The 20,564-nt window shown below is 55.1% G+C and overlaps 1 protein-coding gene across 4 annotated transcripts in view; it reads right to left on the bottom strand.

Annotated features, from left to right (window-relative positions):
- Window positions 1-3,740: 3,740 nt before the first annotated feature.
- Window positions 3,741-20,564, bottom strand: part of GPSM1 (G protein signaling modulator 1) — a 147,533-nt gene continuing 130,709 nt past the window's right edge. For all 4 annotated transcript variants that reach the window (XM_054007265.1, XM_054007263.1, XM_054007264.1 and 1 more), the window contains 3 exons: window positions 12,366-12,525; window positions 6,558-6,766; window positions 3,741-5,922 (listed from right to left, as the gene is read on the bottom strand). In XM_054007265.1, coding sequence (XP_053863240.1) covers window positions 5,740-5,922; window positions 6,558-6,766; window positions 12,366-12,525 — 552 coding nt within the window. In that variant the 3' untranslated portion in view covers window positions 3,741-5,739. The remainder of the gene's footprint in view (window positions 5,923-6,557; window positions 6,767-12,365; window positions 12,526-20,564) is intronic.

Raw genomic sequence — 20,564 nt, 5'->3', positions numbered from 1 at the left:
CAAATCCCCGGACCGCCTCCTCCCCCAGGCGCGCCACGCTTCCCTCCTTCCACCTCCCTCCCAGGCTTGTCGCGCTGGGAGGGAGGGAGAAGCGAGTTGCAGCGTGCTTGGAGGAGGCGGAGCAGAGGTGAGCTAGGGCCCGCAGGCGCGGGGAGTAATGGGGGGCCGGGAACCGCTCCCCGGCCTGCCCCAGCTCACCTCTGCGCCGCCGCCGCCGCCATCCCCTGAGTGTGCCACAACTCCCCTTCCCGGCTTGCCGCGGGGGAGCAGAGGTGAGCTGGCGGGGGGGGAGGGCGGCAATTTTTTGATGGCCTGGGGCGGCAAATTTGTTAATCCGCCCCTGGTTCGGGGTAACTGCGTCCTCCCCCTGCAGGCCCCTGGACACTGTACCCCTGAAGCCATGTGCTATTCAGTAGCTGCCGGGTGTCGGGAGCGATCCCTGCTCACCTGCGAAGAGTACCGGGCTCTGGGGAAGGAAGGTGCTCTGGGAAGGTTGGGCTGTATTACCACGTGCAAAGCACGACCGCACATAGGTTGAGACGCGCTTTGAGAGCTGCGGCTGGTGGAAGGTGCTATGTAAGAACACGGGATTGATACTAACCGTTGCCCGACCCTCCTGTAATACGTGGTTCGCCCCGCAGGTGTCACCATGGCAGAGCTCTTAAAACAGTGATTCTCAAACTACTGTCCTGGTGACCCCGTTCACATCGCAAGCCTCTGAGTGTGACCCCCCCTTATACATTAAAAACCCTCTTTAATGTATTTTAACACCATTATAAATGCTGGAGGCAAAGCGGGGTTTGGGGTGGAGGCTGACAGCTTGCGACCCCCCCCCCCAATAACCTGTCGACCCCCTGCGGGGTGGAGAGTCCCTGCTTTCAAGAGAGGCGGGTGAGCTGATGCTATGCTCAGCGCTGAATGACTCCAAGCGGCTGCCAGCCTGGAAGGCTTAAGGAGATGCTTAGGGGGCGAGAAGCGGGCCCCTGCCTTAGCCTCGAGAGGCTCCTTGCGGGCGCCCCGGTAACTTTCCCTGCAGATTGATGGACATCTTTTCTCCCACCCCTTAGACTGAGCAGCAGCATCTGCGGGGCCTTGGCTACGCTAGGGATCCAGCCCACCCTGCGCAGCCTTCACCCCTGGCCCAGTTTCCGGCTCTCTCTCAGCTTCTTGGTCCGGACTCCGGGCTCCGTCCAGCTCGTCAGCAGATGCAGGGAGCGGAGGAGATCTGGAAAGGCCAAGAGCTGCAGCCTCCTTTGATCCTGATGGGGGCAAACAAAGGCGCTGTTCCAGGCTCCATTAACTCTGGGGGCCGGTTTCTTGGTGGCTGCGTTGCAGGTGAGTTGGGGACAGCACAGGCCTTGCGTTGCTGGTTTTGGCTTGGGAATTGCATGACAACAACAGATGCACGGGGGGGAGTGGGGTGAGGGGAGGGAGATTCCTGGGGGCTCCTAGGAGGAGAGGTGCCTCACACTCCTCTCACCATGACTCCCACAAAGTGTAACCCTCCCACCCCCGTGGGCGAGGCAGGGTCTCAGGAAGGGCTGTGACCCGTGCTAGCTCTTGAGCAAATGTTAGGCCAAAGCGGAGAGGCACCTTGTCCAAATCTTTCCTGGTCTGGTGCATAGTACTGGTCAGTTGCTGCCCTCTTTCTTGTGCTGTCTGTAGCTTTGGGGTGCTAGCTATCCCTGTTGCTATTCTGAACCTGCTGTAAATGCAGGCTGGTGGTTTACAGCCTGTCTCCCCTCAGCCCCTGGTGTGCTGCTCTGAAGCTGTGAGGAAGGGTAATGTGTGCCTTGGAGGAAGTGGGTTTAACGTGCCAGGATTTCCCTCTAGTGCATGGGGCGAAGGGAGGCTGTTGATTGCATGGCAAGCTGGCAGGGGGTTGTCCCCTGGGCACTCCTTACATGGCCATTCTCATGTTGGGTGACTTCCATTTTCTAGGTGCTGTAAGAGGCCCGCTGCCCAGCGCAGAACAGAGGCTCCCGTCCCAGCTGGCAGGAGGCGATGAGACCCGACAGCCGGTACCAGCCTTTCTGGGCTTCCCCCCTCACCTCCCCTTAGCGTTTCTGGTGGACTTGCCCTGTACCCCCGTGTGCACGCCCAGAGCCCAGCTCACTACAGGCTGTGCAAGAGTGAGGCCTGGGGCCTGAGGTTTAGGGGGTGAGAGGGAGCCTCCTTCCCAGCCAGCCCAGGGGAGTGAGAGGCTGGGAACTGGCTGGGAGTCAGTCCTAGGGCTCCTGTCTGCCAACCTCGAATCCACGCCCCTCCCTGGGCCAGCCCCACTCAGCCTAACCCTGTACCGGCTCCTGCTACAGCGCTTCCCCGTGGGCCTGGCAAGAGAGGCTGCTGGTGTGTGGAGCAGAGGCATTGTGATGACGGTGTAGACCTGCAGCTACAGAACAGCCCCTACCATGCCTGAAGGATCCCAAACCCCTTCGCTGCTCCCCGCCGGAGGAGGCGGAAACATCAGGCATCTGACCCAACCCCCCCACCATTCCAAAGGGCTGGGCATCGCCTGCAGCCTTGGTGTGTGATGTTCCTCTCAGCCTGTCCTTTCGCAGTTCTCTCCTTGGTCTGTACCCGGGGGCCAGCTGTAAGGTCTGTCCCTAGTCTACTTACTGAGTCTCTGCTTTGTGTCTCCGCAGCTTGCCCTCCCCAGCAGCCTCCATCCTCCTCGTTAGCAGCGCAGGTGGCTGCCCCAGCGCTCCCGGGGGCTGGAGTGTGGGTCTCAGCTGAGCTGGCAAACTGCCTTCTAGCGGGGCTGCTCTCAGCTCCCCAGGCGAATGCCGCCTGCTTCATCGTGAAAGCTGAAGGACAGCCCGTGAGTGGGGAGGCTAAGGTCACTGTTCACCTCGGCTGGCCAATGACTTTGTGCTGCCCTGGGTAGGGCTAACGCCGTCCAGCCCTGACTTCACTGGCTCCCAGCTATGCAGGACTGCTCTGGTTAGTGATACGGTATCGCCGCCAGCAAGCAAATCCAGAGCGTGTGGCCCAAGGAGGGGTGTGTCCAAGGGCTAGTGTGAGAAGGCAGCTGTGAAGAGTCCAACAGCCCAGCTGGTCCTGGGAATCTGTGGCCACCCTTGCAATCCCTGCAGCAAAGCTGGCCCTTGGAGCATCAGCCCCAGGGCATCCGCATTCTAACGGGTGCGGCTCTTGCCTGGTGAAACGGAGACCGGCTGGGTGCACGCCCGGGACCCTGGAGCTGGGGTGTGTGAACGCAGGTCAGTGTATGCCCCAGTAAGGTCTAAGCGGCCCCTGAACCTTTGTAGGTGGACAGCGCTGCCCTGGGCAGGGGACTTGGCTCCCCATTCCAGGTCCCCTAGGGTAGGACTGACTCGCCCTGGGAGAGAGAGGCCTCCTAGGCTTTGGAACTCTGTCCCATCGCAGCTTCCCTGTGCCTGCCCTGTAGGAAAGACAGGCCCGACTGGGTCCTGCCTCTAACCCATTGCTTGACCTGTCATCACTGGCTGGGAGAGCCAGTTCCTGTTCCCCAAGAGCCCTGCAGCAGGGGCTGGCAGGCAGTGCAAACAGAGCCGGGAAGCTCGTAAGCACCTGCTTAAACTTTAGCCTGTGCACTTTCCCCAGGCACGGCTTTGCTTGCACTGCTGCTGGAGTTCTCCTGAAAAACACAACCCCCAAAGCCCTTGGTTCCTACCTTCTCTCTCTCGGGCTGGGAGCCCTCAGCCCAGACAAGGGGCTGCTGTGTTCTAGTGAAGCAGGAGACAGTTACTCTTGGCATGGAAGTTTAGACCACAAATGTTTATTAAGCATAACCCTTCCCGCCCCTCCCCAAGCCCTATGTATTTCTATATATTAATTCATTTGGCAGATTTTTTTTTTTTTTTTTTAAGGAAAAAAACAAGTACCGGGGGGGTTGAAATTCCCCCTTAAAATGACATTAGCAAATGCACATGTAAAAAATAAATAAGCTCATACATTCAAGTATATGGCAATTACATCACGCTTCCGCAAGCTGATTGGTCAGATTCCAGTTTGTGGCCGGGCCAGGCACGGCAGGGGCACAAGTCCACAGCTGGTCATGTTGTCTTAACAGCAGGAGCCTGGCGGGGTGGCCCCTCTTACCGAATACAATACAGGGAGCGATGGCCCCATCCATCCATCCGGCAGTACTGAGGGTGAATTCTACCTGCTCGCACCGAGAACATCTACACATGTTAGCGCACTGGTGCCTCTTCCCAGCATCCGTTCAGTTGGGCTAAGTGCCACCGGGCTGAATTTCTTGCTGCTCCTGAGCGCGACAGGGACTCGGCCCTCGACCCAGGCATGGGCTTCGGGGAGACGAGCAGTAGCTGGACGGCCCGCTGAGGACCGGCACAGCTTGTGATTCAGCCCTGCCAGTCCCAGCTGCCGCAGCAGTGCAAAGTGGCACCTCGGTACAGCTAGCCCCATTCTGGGTGCGGGCTCAGGGCTTTTGGGGGAGGGAGGGGCATTGTTTTTCAGCCTATTTGAAAGTGACAAGTCCCCACCAAAGTCAGCACCTTCCCTGTGCGCTCCTGTCACTTTGAAGAGCTGCTGTGCTTAGCCCACATCATGCCTGCCAGGCTGGAGGCCTCTAGCGCCTACTGCAAGAGAAAGGAGGAGTGCTATTAAGCCCCTTAGATGTGGGCAGTGCTCTAAGCTAGATTCACACTGGACAGACTAACAGCGTTCCTCTAAAAACACGTGGCAGCTGTATTCCTAGGGTAGTGAACGGGGCTGGAGTGACAGCCCTGGGGCGTGAGGTTCCAGCTTCACAACACGCAGCAAAACAAGTTTTAGCCCCTGCTGCTTTGCTTCCACCTGAACCCGATGGGGCCCCCGTGGGCTTCACTGCCAGCAGGGCCAGTTGTGAGGCAAACACCCAGGAGCTCTTTGATACAGGCCAACAGCTGTCAGGGGCTAGTGCCAAGTATACCGGGGACCACTTGGTTCCTGGTCACAGGTTCCACTCCAGAGTTCCCTGCTCCCCTGTAACAGCACAGCCAGCATGGCACCGGAGACAGGTAGGGGCAATCTCCATGCTGCTGCTGCTTGAGCGGGGGCAGCCCCACGTGTGCACAGCATCTGAGCTGGCCTTGCTTGGCACTGCAGGGCAGGACCCCAGCTCCAATGGCTCCCACTGTCACCTTGGCAGGCTGGTGAAGACAGCGCCAAACGGCTCCTGGCCAGACCCGGGAGGAGTCCAAAGAAAAGGGAGGTGCCCCGTTAGCCCACGTGTGGCAGAAATAAAATACATTACGGCACGTAGGACCATGGTCGCTGCAGCCAGGGCTCAGGGTTACACTAACTGCTGGCCGCCTTCAGCTTCTCCACGGTTGCACCCTCTGCCTCTGGCCGCCCCTTCCTCACAGAGCTCGGCAGGGGGGTGCAGACACTCCCAGGCACCGCTGGCGGGGGGGCTGCAGCAGCCAGTTCACCAGTTCTCAGTCTACGTCCCTGGCACTCTGGGCCCAGCCCCGAGCCGTGTGTGAGCAGTTCCTCCTAGCTTTGCTCAGCTGTAGAACAGTCATTGGTTGCCTATAAAAAGCCATATAGAAAAACTGTCCCCAGCTTGTGAACCTGCCCAGCCCCTACGCCAAGGAAAGATAAACCCCCAAAAGTGGCAGGAAACACCCCCTCCCTCTCTATACCCACCCCCTTCACGGGGCAGGGCTGCTCCTCCCCAGGAACGTCTGCCACGGAGCAGCTGGGCTCAGTTTTTCAACAGACGACACTTTCCTCAAAGCAAACCCCCAATTCTTAGCTGGAGCTGGGTCTCCTCTGCTGCTGGTCCTCCTGGGCCGAAGCCAGATCCACCCTCTGCTCGTCCATACGCTTGGCCTGGACGCGCTGGATGAGGCTGAAGAAGTCTTCGTCAGGCATGGTGGGGCCACGGGGGACGGCGTCCGGGGGAGCGCAGCGCTGGTCGTCTATCCGGGATGACTGGCACGGCCGAGGGGAGGGGAGGAGAAACAGGTGTTAGAAACAGTTCCTGCCCGAGCGCAGGGGATTCTGCGACCGCTGGCTTTATCTGGCTGGGGAGACAGTGAGCGCCCTGCAGCTGGCAGGAGCCCAAAGGGGTTGTCATGAGGAGGTGGGCAGAAGAATCCCACCCTGGAAACAAAGGGAGCCAGGAACAGTGGCCCTGAGCCCAGGGCTGGGGGGGGAGGGAGAGGGAAGGGAGGGAGGAAGGGGCGTTTCACAGCTGTTAAAAGGCTTTGGAGTGAATCCTGCTTTAATGGGCCAGCCTCTCAGGCCCCCCTCCCTCCCGGTTTGCAGGCAAAGCCTGGGCACCGTGCACTCACTGGACAGGCGTGGGCCCTGTGCCTCGGCCTACCTCACGGCAGGTGTCAATCACAGAGCAGCACAAGACCTTGACTGGCACCTGCTCTTCTGTTTTGGAGGCACAAATCTGGGCAATCTGAGAGGAGGCTGGGCCCTTTGCTGGTCTTGCCCCATGTTCGTACAGGGCTGCCGACTGTTCGGGATGGGCCCGAGGAGCGGCAGGAAAGTTGGCGCTGGCCCTGGCCGAGCAGAGTCTCACCCCTGGGGTCGGTGCAGAAGAGCAAACTGCCTACCTGGCATTTCATGAGCATGTTGAAGAACTCGTCCCCTGGCTCCTGGGCATCCCCCTCCATGCGCAGGTGCCCCAGGTTGTTGTGAGTGATGCGGAGGCCGGGCAGGCTGCCCACGCTGGCACGCTGGTCATCCAGCCGCCTGCTCTGGGAGCTGGCGATGAGATCAAAGAACTCCTCGGTCTGCGGAGATGCTATTAACGAGGACTGAGCTGCAGGGGAACAGGGAGAACACCAGGGCGTCAGGCCAGGGAAGGGGCCTGTGTCACGGCGCTGTTCAGCTCCAGCAGGCTGCGCAGTCTCTCATTAACTCATTCGCCACCTCTCTGAGATCCGGGAGCCAGGACGCCTGGGTTCTGTTCTGGGCTGTGACGCTGATTTACTCGGTGATCTTGGGTAAGTCACTTCGCCCCTCTGTGCCTCTCAACGCCTCCCTCCCTGCCTTTGTAAAGCACTTATGGCCCCCATAAAGCTCAAAGTGCATCACTATTAACTAGTAAATGATCCCCTTTTAGAGGTGGGCAAGCTGAGGCAGTGAGCGGGCAAGTGAGGTGCCCAAGGGCACCCATCTAATCAGTGGCAGAGCCGGGATTAGACCAGGCCTGTGGTCAGCCGCTCTCAGCAGAAAGGTCATTTGAGCTGCCTTTTTTTTTGCCCCACTTGATCTCTTAACTACCCGCCCCCCCCACTAAGAGTAACCTCACTTCCCTGCCCTGAATGGGCTCACCTGACCCACAGGAGGAGAGAAGTGAATTGCAGCCATTTCATCTAATTGCAAAGAAGAACAAATGACCAAGACTTCTCTTTTAGAACAGTGGGTCTGGCCCAGCCAAAGCTGCATGGCCCGTCTGAGCTGCAGGCAACTCCCGTTACCAATGTGCAGAGCCGGCCAGGGCCCCGTTTCAGACCACGCTTTCTGAAATCAGCCAGCTAAAGTGACTGCCACTCCTAGGGAGAGCAGACAGCTGGCGCTGTGAACTTCCCCTCAGCAGTGCCACACAATCCACTCAGGCTGGGTGTGCTGGAGGCCTTGCAAGGAGCGCGCTCACTCAGAGCACAATGGCTGGCGGGACCTTGCGTGAGGAAGACACGAAGGCTCAGTTTGCACCCTGAACGCTGGCCTTGGGAGCAGCACACGCTGCGGCTATCGTTTTCTCTATGGCATTAAAAAACCTTTTAAAAGATCAGAGGGGTTTACTGCCTGGCTTGACACAACATCAATAAAGTCTAGACGGTATCAGTACCTTCCTGGAACGAGGGCTCTGTGAGTGCACAAACACCGGGCAGCGAAGTGGGAAAGCAGCTGCCTTTATAGGGTAAACCGCAGAAACTCTGGCTACACATCTCCCCCTGGCTGACAAGGCTGCGTTAAGGGAGCAGGACAGGATATTAATTGCACTTGGACCGTTGATTTGATTAGATTAGGGAAGAGATGCCTCATTGACGTGGCCTTTCAAGAAGGTACCAAATCTTTAGCACTCTCATTGCATTACCAGCCCTCTGCCTGTGAAGCCACGCAAGCAAAAACTGCACCTTACTCCGGGGCCATGACCCCTGTCCCCCATACATCTTCCCCACTGCAGTGCTGACTAGTACCCAGCACCGGGATTCCCGGGGTCCATCTCCGGCTCTCCTAGCGAAGGCTGTGCTGCCCCAGGAGCTTAACTTCTGTGCCTCACTTGACCCCTCCAGATCAGGAAAGTAATACTTCCCTGCCCCGGCCCTGGGTGTGCCGCATGGCTGACCTGGGTCTGGAGCGCCTGGCACCGCTCTAGTGCTATACAAAGGGTTAGAAACGCAGCATTCCAAGCTCTCAGCCCCCTGCTGCCTCTTGGCTCCCATACACTGCTGTCGCTACAAGCAGCGAGCTCCTGCTGGGAGCGGCTGGCAAGGAGCGCAGGAGAATGCAGCGGGGAGTGGCTGAGCGGATCAGGGAGCAGAACGTTGCCATCAACACGGGCACAGGCGTACAAGCGGCCTTTTAAGGTCCGACATGAGCGAGTGGTTCTGCCTTTGAGAACTCCCGGGTGGAGGGACCAAACAGTCCCGTTCCTGGTTACAACGTGTCCTCGAATTGCCCGTGCTGAGCCCTGAAGCAGCCTCCTCAGTGCAACTGCAGATCCCAAGTCAGTTAATAGGCCATGATTACAGTGAACCACCGAGGAACTTGTCTGAAAAGACATTTTCCGCCTTCCTCATTATTAAGCCTAATTTTAGGATTCGGAGGCAGGGGCCGGCCCGTTCCAAGTAGGCGGTAGTTACAGAAATTGTGCTTGCAATTGACTCCAAAGTCCCTGGAAGCTTGAGTGGCTTTCTGTCTTGCGCTCAGGCAGCCTCCTACCAGACGCCCCATGCAATTACAAAGGGTGGGCTATAATTAGAGGCCATGTAATCAGCCAAGTGCAAGCAGAGGTAAGTGATTCATCAGACAGCTCGTCCTTTCCGAGTCCCCCAGACAGCACTCGCCTGTCAGGTCCGGTGCAGATACGGTGCAATGGCTGTGGACGTTCTGTCCAGCACAAGGCAGCGGGACCTGCGTCAGAGAGCCTGCCTTAGGAAATCACAGTCTGGGCCTGGTTCTTTTCAGCCCTCCCAGAGCCAGCCTGCTCCTCCGACGGCTGTCTGTCCGGGCGTGTGCTTGGGAGCGAGAGCGTGAGCCAAGCTCTCTGCTGATGTAAACGGGGTCAGTTCCATTGGCTTCAATGGAGTTTTGCCTGTTTCCCCCAGTGGAGGACTTGAGCCATGACGTCCCACCACCCTCCTTAGTGCTATGCTCACAAGTGCACACACTCCCAATGCCACCTAAAGATTCCGGTGCTGCCTCCCAGTGAGAAACAAGAGACCAGCAGGCACTTGCAACTCGTGCTGCTGGCACAGACAGCCCCCCGAGCCGAGGAGCTGGCGCTCCAAGGGAGGCGCTGTGCTCTGTCTTGGAGCACACCCGTGGGAAACCCAATGGCCAGTGATGGGATGTTAGGTGCGGTGGGATCTGAGTTACTACAGAGAATTCTTTCCTGGGTGCTGGCTGGTGAGTCTTGCCCACATACTCAGGGTTTAACTGATCGCCATATTTGGGGTCAGGAAGGAATTTTCCTCCAGGGCAGATTGGCAGAGACCCTGGAGGTTTTTCGCCTTCCTCTGCAGCGTGGGGCACGGGTCACTTGCTGGAGGATTCTCTGCACCTTGAGGTCTTTAAACCACGATTTGAGAACTTCAATAATTCAGACATAGCTTAGGGGTTTGTTACAGGAGTGGGTGGGTGAGATTCTGTGGCCTGCGTTGTGCAGGAGGTCGAACTAGATGATCATAATGGTCCCTCCTGACCTTAAAGTCTGAGTCTATGAAACGTGGTTGGGGGAAGCGAAGGGAAAGGTGCATGGCAAGCTCAGCCAGCGGCTAATGTCCGTACGTGCTGGCTAATGTCCCTACACCTAAGTGCAGACTTGTGCTGCCAATGCCCATCATGCTTGGCATGACCAGGTCTGGATGGCACCACATCTGGCACTGCTGGGAACCTCAGAGAGGAGGTTTTTCAAACGACGGGCGTAAGCAAACAGAAGGCACTGCACAACGAAAACGTTCAGTCGCAAGCTCTGAAACAACATCCAACAGTCCATGAAAACAGCTGGGTGGTTCCTTTTTGCTGCTGGTTAGGAATGAAACATTCCCCCGCAATGTAGAAATCCAAACACGCTGACACCGGGCGAGCAAAGGGGACCCAGTAAATAACTCTAAATAGAAAGTAAAACAGGGCACGTAGTTCTACTGTCTAAGCGAGAGTGCAAATTAATTAAACAGCAGTGTGCCCAACTCGCACTTTTATCGAGTGTCTCATGGTATTTGCTGTTGTCCTTAAAGCCTCCTGTTACAGAGGCAGGGGCGGCTCTATGTTTTTTGCCGCCCCAAGCATGGCAGTCAGGTGGCCTTCGGCGGCACGCCTGTGGGGGGTCCGCTGGTCACGCGGATTCGGCGGCGTTTCTGCGGGTGATCTGCCGGTCTCACGCCTTTGGCGTACCCGCCGCCAAATTGCCACCGAAGCTGCGGGACCGGCGGACCTCCCGCAGGCATACCGCCGAAGGCTGCCTGACTGCTGCCCTCATGGCGACCAGCACGCCGCCCCCCGCGGCTTGCCGCCCCAGGCACACGCTTGCTGCGCTGGTGCCTGGAGCCACCCCTGTACATGAGAATCTCAGCTTTCATTTAAAAAAGGAAGTAAGGCCCAGACCCTCAAAAGGGATCGATTCCAATGAGAATTTGGCCCAGAACCTCAAAGGTATTTAGGCACCTAAGTTTCTAGCCATCAGGGTTGTGGAGCAAAGCTTCAAAGTATGAAGTGAGGACAGCCCAACGGCTCAGAAATCAGGAGCCGAATCAACAGAGCTCCAAATTCACGTATTTATTAACAAATCATGTTTTTTAATCCAGCCTCCTGCTCTGGAGTTCTAAAGCCAGGTTTGGAACACCTGGGCTGACGGTAATATTGAAACAGCGTAAAGGCTGCTGCTGTCTACAGCTCCCTCGGCACAGCTGGGAAACCCACGCTGGTTTCTGCATCGGCAACACGCGTAGCTTTACAAGAACGATGCGCACATCCAGGCTATTTTTAGGGTGAAAAAGCCACCTGACTCGGAGCCAGTCTGTGCTCCCTGTCACAACACAACCTGACCTTTTCAGCGCTATTTAGCTCTCGCTGCTGCCAGCTCTGTATTCCCGAGGTGGTTCGGTGCTGCGTCTCACATATCGGCCTTGTTAGGGATGTCGGGTGTCTTGTTTTAAATAATCTTTTAGGTTTGTTTGTTCCAAACGGCATCGTTTGATCAAAACCGTATGGAACAAATAAAAGGGTAAAGTGCCATAGAAACGGCTTTTAAAGCGAAGAGTTGGATACTAGTCTCTTTAGCCATTGCTTTCTGATTACTGTTGAAACACATCTCATCACAGCCTTGCAAAATGGCCAGGAAAATATACCAGTCCAGGCACCCAATCTCCTTGCCTAGCCTTACGATGTTGATACCACTACCATCTAGTTTATCTACCTATTCATTCAGCTATCTAAGATCTTCCTGTGGTTATCTACCTATCTGTGCTCCGTGTGTCTCCTATGGTTTATCTTTCTCTCCAGCACCGTCCATCATTGTATCTATGTGCTGAACAAAATTCAGAAGCACAAAAAACAAATGACGATTCCAATGAAAAAAACCTAACACTCTTTTACTTGCCCATCCAAAACCACGGCAAATGACCCAGGTGTGTCAGCAAATAGACACCTCTAATTGCAAGACCGCCTTAACGATTAATAATACACCTCTACCCCGATATAACGCGACCCGATATAACACGAATTCAGATATAACGCGGTAAAGCAGCGCTCCGGTGGGAGGGGGGCGCGGGGCTGTGCACTCCGGTGGATCAAAGCAAGTTCGGTATAACGCGGTTTCACCTATAACGCGGTAAGATTTTTTGGCTCCCAAGGACAGCGTTATATCGAGGTAGAGGTGAACTTAGCGCTTATAGCACTTTTCATCCAGAGCAGGAAAGTGCCTTATAGCCAACCCCAAAATTTTGGGGTTCTTTTTATTTGTGTCTTGGTCCTTGTGCCTTTGGGGCTCATCGTTTCAAGCTTTTCTCTGAAACCAGGAAAGATACTTTTGAACAAATGAAAGCTGAGATTCTCACCTAAGCACCTGACTCCAGGAGCTGGGGATTTAAAAGAAAACACCAACTATTGCCAGACTTGCGGTAAATTCATGAGAACTGGCAGCACTGCAGACATGTCATTACGCTCATTAACGAGAGCCCCCAAATGCTTACATATTCTTTCTTCCAGGGCAGGCACGGAGGTGGCAGCAGCCTCTGCAGCCTCTGTTTGGCATTCTTCTAGCGGGCAGCGCTGGTCATCCATTCGACTGCTCTGGAACTTGCTCAGCAGGTCAAAGAAGCATTCCTCGTCTGAAGGGGCCCGGCTGATTTTCTGCAAAGAAGAAAGGAAACAGAAGAAGTCAAGCAATCAACAGCAACTCCTTGCATCTGCAACTGCTGACTTACATATATACAAGTTTCCTGCCCTGTCCTAGGCCAAGTGGAGGCCGGATTCCCTGCTGCTCGGTGCTGCAGAATGGAGCCGTCAGAGAGGGTCAGCGCTATTTGACTCTCTGCTTGGCTCCGCCCCCAGCCACAGGATAGGTTAGAGCAGTTTGGGGGCTGCTCTAACCTGCACCAGCTGGCAATGACCTCCAAGGGACTGTCCGCACCTCCTTCCCTCCCCCAGTTCACTCCTTGGCCAGGGCTATGAGGGTAAGGGATAGAAACTGCCTCTGTCCCTGCTGCAGCTTCTCCCCCCTCCCCCCCCCCCCAACCACACACACCACGCTTAGCAACCCCAGCTGGGACATGTGGTGGGTTCTGCAAAGGGAGCAGAGCAGGACAGCAAATGGTGCCTCCGGCAGTCGTCAAATTCCCTTTCACTCAGCTCATTGCTCATCTCCCATTAAGACGGCTCGTTCCCAGTGCAGGTGTCCCGCCAGGCATACAGCTGCATTGTGTCCCCATCCAGTCCCGTCTCCGAAATAGCTTCTCACTGTTCTTCTCCTTGCCTTTCCATCAGGGGACTGTAAAACTAGCCTCCAACGGAAAGAAAGATCAACCCCCCGCCCCACACGCCCCGGCAAGGCAGAGTTACCTTCCTTTGCAAGTGCTCGCCTTCAGGGGCTATGGCCAGGGAGCATTCGCAAAGGCACAAGGTGAGCAGCCGTCACCGTTCCTTTCCGTTCCACCAGAGGAACATTTGTGGCAAGTTGTTCTGTTAAATAATCCAATCACGTTCCAGCCGACCCTGGGAAACTCTGGAGGCATTCCAAGCAGCCTTTGGCTGGGGCCGCGTCTCTAGTCTTCCTTTGGGCTCCTAGCAATGGGGAAATTAGCCTTGCTGTCCAACAGCCTTCATGGCTACAGAGCATCGTGATCACATGGGTGAGCTCTCTCCTGGCACGCCGGGATCGTGCTATTGCTGGGAGAAAAGGCTGGTTCTAAAGGAGAGAGGGAGGGAGTTCTGTCCCCTTGCACGGGAGAGGGAATTAGTTACTGAGCAGTGTTGGGGCAGCGAAGTGAAAGAGAGGAGATCCGGACAGGAGCGGAGTCAGCCCGGGGAGCGTTTAGGAACCTGGGAGCGGGACTGGGCTCGAAGTCAGAGAGGGACAGGAAGAAGTGAATGAGATGGACCCTAGGTTATCACATAGAACCCCCTTCTGGTGTGTTGGCCCCAGCCCCATCCTCTCCCTTTGCAAGGTTATAGCCCCGTAGGCACAGACAGCGAGTGTTCCTCTCAAACCAGCTAAATTTAGACTCCCATAAAGGCCTCCACAACGTGAGCTTCCCAGCGTTCTTCCTTCCTTTGTGTTATCCACAGGAGACCGCTGGTTATAACAATCATCGCGCTGCAAATGCCACTCAATTATAGCTCTTCAGGAAAACAATTCTCGCACGAGAGCCCCAAATGAGCACCTTTCACCAGACAGCGATCTATTTAAGCTGTGCTGTGGAATGGATTTGCTTCCAAAGCCTCCATGCACAAGCCCTGTGGTGTGACCAATTCCAGTTCAGACAGATGTGTTTTTATGCCATTACCAGGCACGCTTCGTTAATGGAGTAAACACAGAGTCCCCTCTTTGGCTCAGCCAAATGCAGCGTAAGCAGCAGATTTCTCTGAAGAATTACTCAGAATTGGATGTGAAATTAGAAAATGAGACGAGAGGCATCTGCCAGTTTCAGGGGGGCTCTGCCTGGGCTGGGGATCTGGTACCGTCACACAGGCTGGTCAGATGCTACCAAGAGCAATGGATAAAATCAGTGGACGCTGATGAACTGCTGGTATCCGCTCAGTGGCCCATTGACATGAGCTGGTGGCATGGATGGACTGACAGCACCAAAACCAAGAGCAATTATCAATATTATGAAGACCCAGCTCTTCAAAGGGATTTAGGCACGTAACTCCCATTGAAACCAATGGGACCCTGAAACCAATGAGAGTTGGGCGCCTAAATACCTCGGAGGATCTGGACCTATGAGCCCCAAGCAGGATCAGGTCCCCATTGTGCTAGGGGGGAGGGATAGCTCAGTGGTTTGAGCATTGGCCTGCTAAACCCACGGTTGTGAGTTCCCTCCTTGAGGGGGCCACTTAGGGATCTGGGGCAAAAATCAGTACTTGGTCCTGCTAGTGAAGGCAGGGGACTGGACTTGATGACCTTTCCGGGTCCCTTCTAGCTCTATGAGATAGGTATATCTCCATATATTATTATTATAGGCGGTGCACAACCACCTAGCGAGAAAAAGTCCCTGCCCTGTGGCATTTACGATCTAAACGGACAAGCCAGGCAAAGGGCGGGAGACAGGAAGGATTATTACAGGGCTTGAGGTGAAGTGCTCTGCCAAACGGGGGCTGTAGCAGAGAGGGGACTGACCACCGATGGCCCGTGTCCCAGGGCCTTCACCGCACAGCCATCCCTCCAGTCAGGCGCTTGCCTCAGCAGAGAGGTGAATGGGGCCCACAGCTCGAACCCCCTTCTCTCGCCCGCTACAGGTTGGTCCCTCCATGCCAGTCAGTGGGGAATTGCGGGTGCCTGCCCTGGTGAGGGGGAGATTTAGCGCTCAGGTTAGCGAATCTGCAGCTATTCTCTAGCACAACGTTCACTGACCACAATCAAACCGGTCTGGTTCCAAGCCGGATGAAGCAGGGAAGGCACGTTTCGTGCGAGAGGGGCCAGCTCACTACATGGCCACACCCCGTCCGTACCTAAGTCCATCTGACAGCCCCTCTTCTGCTGTGCTGCTTCGATACACTGAGCTGGCTTGTACACAAATCACCCACCGCTGTTCCCCCTCCCCGGGCCACTTGTCTGTGTGCCGGTCTTGTCCTTAGATTGCGAGCAGGACTGCTCGCGCCTGGAAAGCACAAGTGCACAGCAGGTGCTATTGCAAATACATACTAATAAACGAGCTGGCTGCACTTGTGGAGTTGGGGAGCATTCGGCCTTCGGGCTCAAGCGATGTGTGGGACACCAGGGAACCCAGTTGTGCTACTGCTTCCACAATGCAATGCCTGGCTGGAGATTTCTTCTTTAATGCACCAGCAGCGCCGTCAGACAGCCGTTCGAAGAGCTCACCAGACTTTGCTGATTTTAACCCTTTGCATTCTACGTTTTCCAAAGCGCCTACCGACACCAGCTCCTTTCTCCTCCCATCATCCCTGAGAGGTAGGGGAGGTCTGAGCCCTATTTTACAGACTGTGGAGCAGAGGGGTCAGGTGACTTGGCCCAGGTCACACAGCGGGTCACTGGCAGAGCCAAGGATAGAACCCAGGCGTCCTGGCTCCCAGTCCCCTGCTCTGATCACTAGAATCTGCTTCTCTCAGGGCTGGACACTGAAGTACAAAATGAAGTAAAGCTCCGATGCATCCTGGGATAGAAGCGCTTAGAGATGCTCACGTCTTAATGTGAAAAACAAAAAACAAAACCCACCTTCCTTTTCTTCCTGGTTTTGGCTTTTGCGGCCTTGTGCATCTGCACTAATTTGCCACCTAAACCCCCCCAACTCCCCCCGTCACACTCACCAGCTTTTGGCAGAGGTCTGGACAGGGATTCCCATTGGGCTCCTAGCTTGGCCAGCACCCTGGAGTGACTGCAGCCCCTTCCCAATCAGGGAACAGGGCAAGGTGTAGCAGAGTAAAAGCCACGTGTAGCGCCCAGGTGGCTGCACTCAGCCCTTAGGCCCAGCCCTTTTAGCACTGGGCCGTGGAGACAGAGAGGGCATCAGAGAAAGGCTTCAACTCATTCAAGATCTGAAGCAACAGGCGCCTGCTGGTGGCAAGGAAAACCTGGAACGCCAGCCCCGGAAGCGTAGGGCACTGGAGCAAAGCAACAGGAGAAGTCAGAGTTCGGCTTCTTTGCTGACTCTGGGATCATCTCAAGCTTGTCAGCAAAGCTACAGGTTGTCCATTATGGAACCGAGTCTGGTGCAGAAGAAGCCATGGGAGGCTTCTCTTATGGGCCCCTCCTCGTTCTAGCCCCGTGGAGAGCCCTTCTAAACAAGTGAAGACAACTTCGAACAAAGGGCAGCTTGGTTGTTTTCAAAGGGGATGGAAAATCCCCAGGAGAGAGTTGTGATGAGGGGGTTAAAGCAATGGTTTTGGCTCAGTAAATGAAGGAAAATAATGTTCTCTTAAGCAAACGAGACGAGATACATTCGACTTCTATTTAGGGCATCGTCAAAATTAGCAACAGGCCAGGCAACGGAACATTTGCAATCTGGGAGCTGATCAGGGGAGGGGGGGAGTAAAACCCCACCTCTTCCATGTGCTGATCTGCTAATAAAATGGTGTGTTGGAAAGAGCCTCTGAACCAATAATAGCTGCACCCTGGAAATCAAAGGGTTTACATTGAGGATGTGCTGCATTTATTACAGTTCTGCCACCTCAGGTTGCGTGACCCAAATATCATGCGGGAGAAGAAATTCTGCTCTCAATCAGACCGATTCAACCCAGCTGGTTTCGGTGGGGTTGCACCGGGAGTAGCATTTGGTCGAGAGAAGGACTCTGACTTCAGATGTGCAAACATTAGGGAAGTGTCACGGGGGAGGAAAAATTCAGCTAAGAAGTGATGCCACACACTCCAGAGAGCCGAGTTCAGATTCCGCCATCGTGTGAAAAAATGAGCTTCTACTGGATACTTTGTCTGGGTCACAAAAGCATCACACAGTTTCAGGTGACTGGCAGCCACTGCTCAAGAAAGGCCCAGGGCTAGGACAGGACGGGGTGTTTTGCCTGATCTGTGAGAGGAGTCAAGGACTGGAAGAGCCAGGGGCTGGTGTGGCAGGACCTGGGACAGCCTGGGACCGGTCAGGCAGGTTCAGAGATGGAGGCATGCTGGGGAAGCCGTACAGGAGTCCAGGGCTGGACTAGCAAGGGGAGCTGCAGATCAGGGTCAGTGTTCACAGGCAGCCCAGGAGAAAAGCAAGGGATGCAGGTGAAGCTCACGGGACACTGGCAGGGTGGGACGAGGGAGCTTTTGCACTCTGCTGGCACAAGCCAGTGCTATTCATCCTTCTCTTTCATAAGCACCAATCACCCAGTTAACCCTCCTTGAGAAACAACTCCCACCTCCTCCACGTCCCTCTCACTGCGGACTAGCAGCTCACTTTCCCCTTGGTTCGCCATGGACTGGCTCAGCACCCCTCTAATTAAAATGCTAAAACCCGACGATACCCCGAGCGCTTGGCTCCCTCAGTACACACCTCTGGCCTGGCCTCGGACAAGGAGCTGTGGAGAGAGCTGGACCATCACGATGCAGGCTGAGGCCACGGATGGGGTCATGATCAAGAGTGTGCGGACGATGCCATTTTGTAGAGTAAAACGGCGTCCTCCTCTGGCACATGTGCTACAAAATGGCGTCCTCCATGCTGTCTGGGGTCGCGGGCGTTAATAAAGCGTCAAAATGGGGTCCTGCCATCAAACTTTGGGAACTGCTGCTCTAGCTTGTAGGACTGGTCCCCAGATCCCCAGATCTTTCATCCATGAATTAGACCTTGTCTATGTGTGTCCTTAACTTACCATAACAATGAAAAATGAGACGGGTGCTTCCCCAGCTGCCATATCAATAACCCTCCGTCAAAACCTGTTGCTGAGAAGTCCTTGCCCATTCCCTAGTGTCCTCTATAAGGACGGCAGGCAAGGAGATGATAAATGAGCCTTCCAGACAGCAGAGAGGCCCTTCTCCGGAGCGGCTCATCATTTATCTGAACAACACACACCTGCGGCCCAGCACAGCCCGGGGAACCGTTGCCAAAGAGACAGGCCAAATGGGTCTGCGCTTCCCTATATGGATTTTAAATGGAAATGAGGCGTGTGTGTGTGTGTGTGCGCGTCGGGGGGAGTGGGGGAACTGCCCTTATGATCGGAAAGAAAATCTCTTCTCACACGGCACCGTGCGCAGCGGGATGGATCTCAAAGCACAAACTCAAACACGAACCCAGCCTCGCAGCCAGAGCAGAGCTCGGAGCCTGGAATGAGGAATGCATGTGACTAATCGAGTTTCCTTCTCCGCCGGCGGTTTGCAATTTCGATGTATTTATTCGCTCTATTAAACGATAGTTTCTGCCAGCTGATGGAGCGACTCCTTTAGCCCAAGTGCTAGCGGTGTCCACAGCACCTCTCCTTTGGGTGCTGTCCCAAAGTATTTCCCAAAGCAACGAGTTAGTCCAGGCTCCAATGCTGGGTTCCAACCCTGCCGACGATCCACAAAGGGAGTCATTACAATTAATTCCGGCGGGAATACTTATGTGCATTAATCGAAAATCCACTTCCTCAAAGACTGGCACGGGCTCCTTGGAGATTTGTTTCCCACAAACAGTTGTGCTAGTGAAGCTGCAGCACTCAAACATTCCCAGAACGCCAACGACTGGAGCAAACCCATTTACTCAAACTCACAGCAATTTTTTTAAAACGTGCTTCGCCCATCTTTACTCACAATGCCCCAAGAGGTCAGTAACATTATCCCCTCCTTACAGAGGGGTAAACTGAGGCACGGCGACTGGGCCACACAGCAAAGCGGTGACAAATCTGGGAAAAGGACCAGAAGGCCTTGGTTCCCAGTGCCCGGGATGCTGAGTAATGGGTTACTGGTCCTGCTGATCTGATATAGGAAATTTCCACTTCTTATTTAGACTTTGAAATCATTCCAAATGCCTCACTGCAGCATTCAGGGCCCAATGCAAAATCCATTGATGTCAATGGTCTTTGGAGCAGGCCCTTGGAGTCTCCTTTGTGTTTCAGAAACAAATCTTTGGGGGAAGATGAGGATTGAAGCCGATTTTCGCTCCAGGAGGGGCTGCGGGGAGGTCTGGCTTTGTTCCTCTGTGGGAGACCCAAGTGGGGAGTTGCAGTCTCTCTTTCGGGAGGGGAAGCTCCCTGAGGCAGCTCCTACGCCTCTTCCAGGGATGGCAAACGACATGTGAAAACCAGACGAGGTATTCAGTCGTCAGGGGAAAGCTGAGGGGCTCCCTCAACAAAACAGTCTGGTCTCGGCCAGGCGGGTGGGCCCTGAAAGGGTGAGAAAATCCAGCTGTGTCTGTCACCCTGGACTGGAGCCTGCCCCATGTGCTGCTGGGGTTTTTTTATTGTGAAACAGGGACCAGCTTACATGCAGACTTCTTCTGCTCAGCTACAAATCCATTCTCGCTCTAAAGGGCACTGGAGACACACACGTCTCTCCCCCGGCCTTGCTGCTGGGCAAGACATGAATTCGCCTCTTGCCATCTGAACGCAAGGAAAATACAGCTTGGAACGGAGCCAAGGACCGGGTCAGGGCTGTTTGGGGGTCAGAATGAGGGAGGCTGGCCCCATGTTCTCCCCTCAGGGAGCCTGCATCAGCTAATAGAGATGTACCCAGCCAGCAAGGGGGGCAGAGAACTGCATTTGGTTTAAAGTCACAGTCCCCACTTTGTATGACTGATTAGCAGTTGGGTGTCGTGATGAAAATGTCAGTGTGCAGAGAGGGCTAATGAAACCCTGCCAGTCAGACTCGTTTACCTGAAATAGGCCTCCCTAATTTGAAGACACCCAGGCTTTTGCATACATTTTTTTCCCTAAGTGATCAGTAGGCCCGTTTCATCTGCTGTTTTGTAACCAAGGTGGAGACAACACCAGCTGCTGTCTGGGAAATGCATCGAAAAGTGAGTGCCCAGGCGATTGGGTGTCTCTGAGTCACCTTCTCGTGCACTCGGAGGATTTGCAGAGAGGCTGCACACCCACGTCACCACTGCTGACGGGGTGCGGGGCGCTTCTGACAATCAGGGTGAGAAGCTTAGGGGGTTCTGAGACGTCTACCTCCTTAGCAGCATTCATAAGGGAGTGAGGATCTTGTGGAACTCTTTTTTCCCCCGAGGCCACTTAGCCCTAAAACTCCCCATATTAGCATGAAGGTATTATACTTGGAATTATTATACCAGGATCAGGCCCCATGG

The sequence above is a fragment of the Malaclemys terrapin genome, chromosome 17 (assembly GCF_027887155.1).
Source record: "Malaclemys terrapin pileata isolate rMalTer1 chromosome 17, rMalTer1.hap1, whole genome shotgun sequence".
In the NCBI taxonomy this organism is placed as follows: domain Eukaryota; kingdom Metazoa; phylum Chordata; order Testudines; family Emydidae; genus Malaclemys; species Malaclemys terrapin.
Note: the sequence above shows the minus strand (reverse complement) of the source record. Positions and strands in the feature narration are given on the sequence as shown.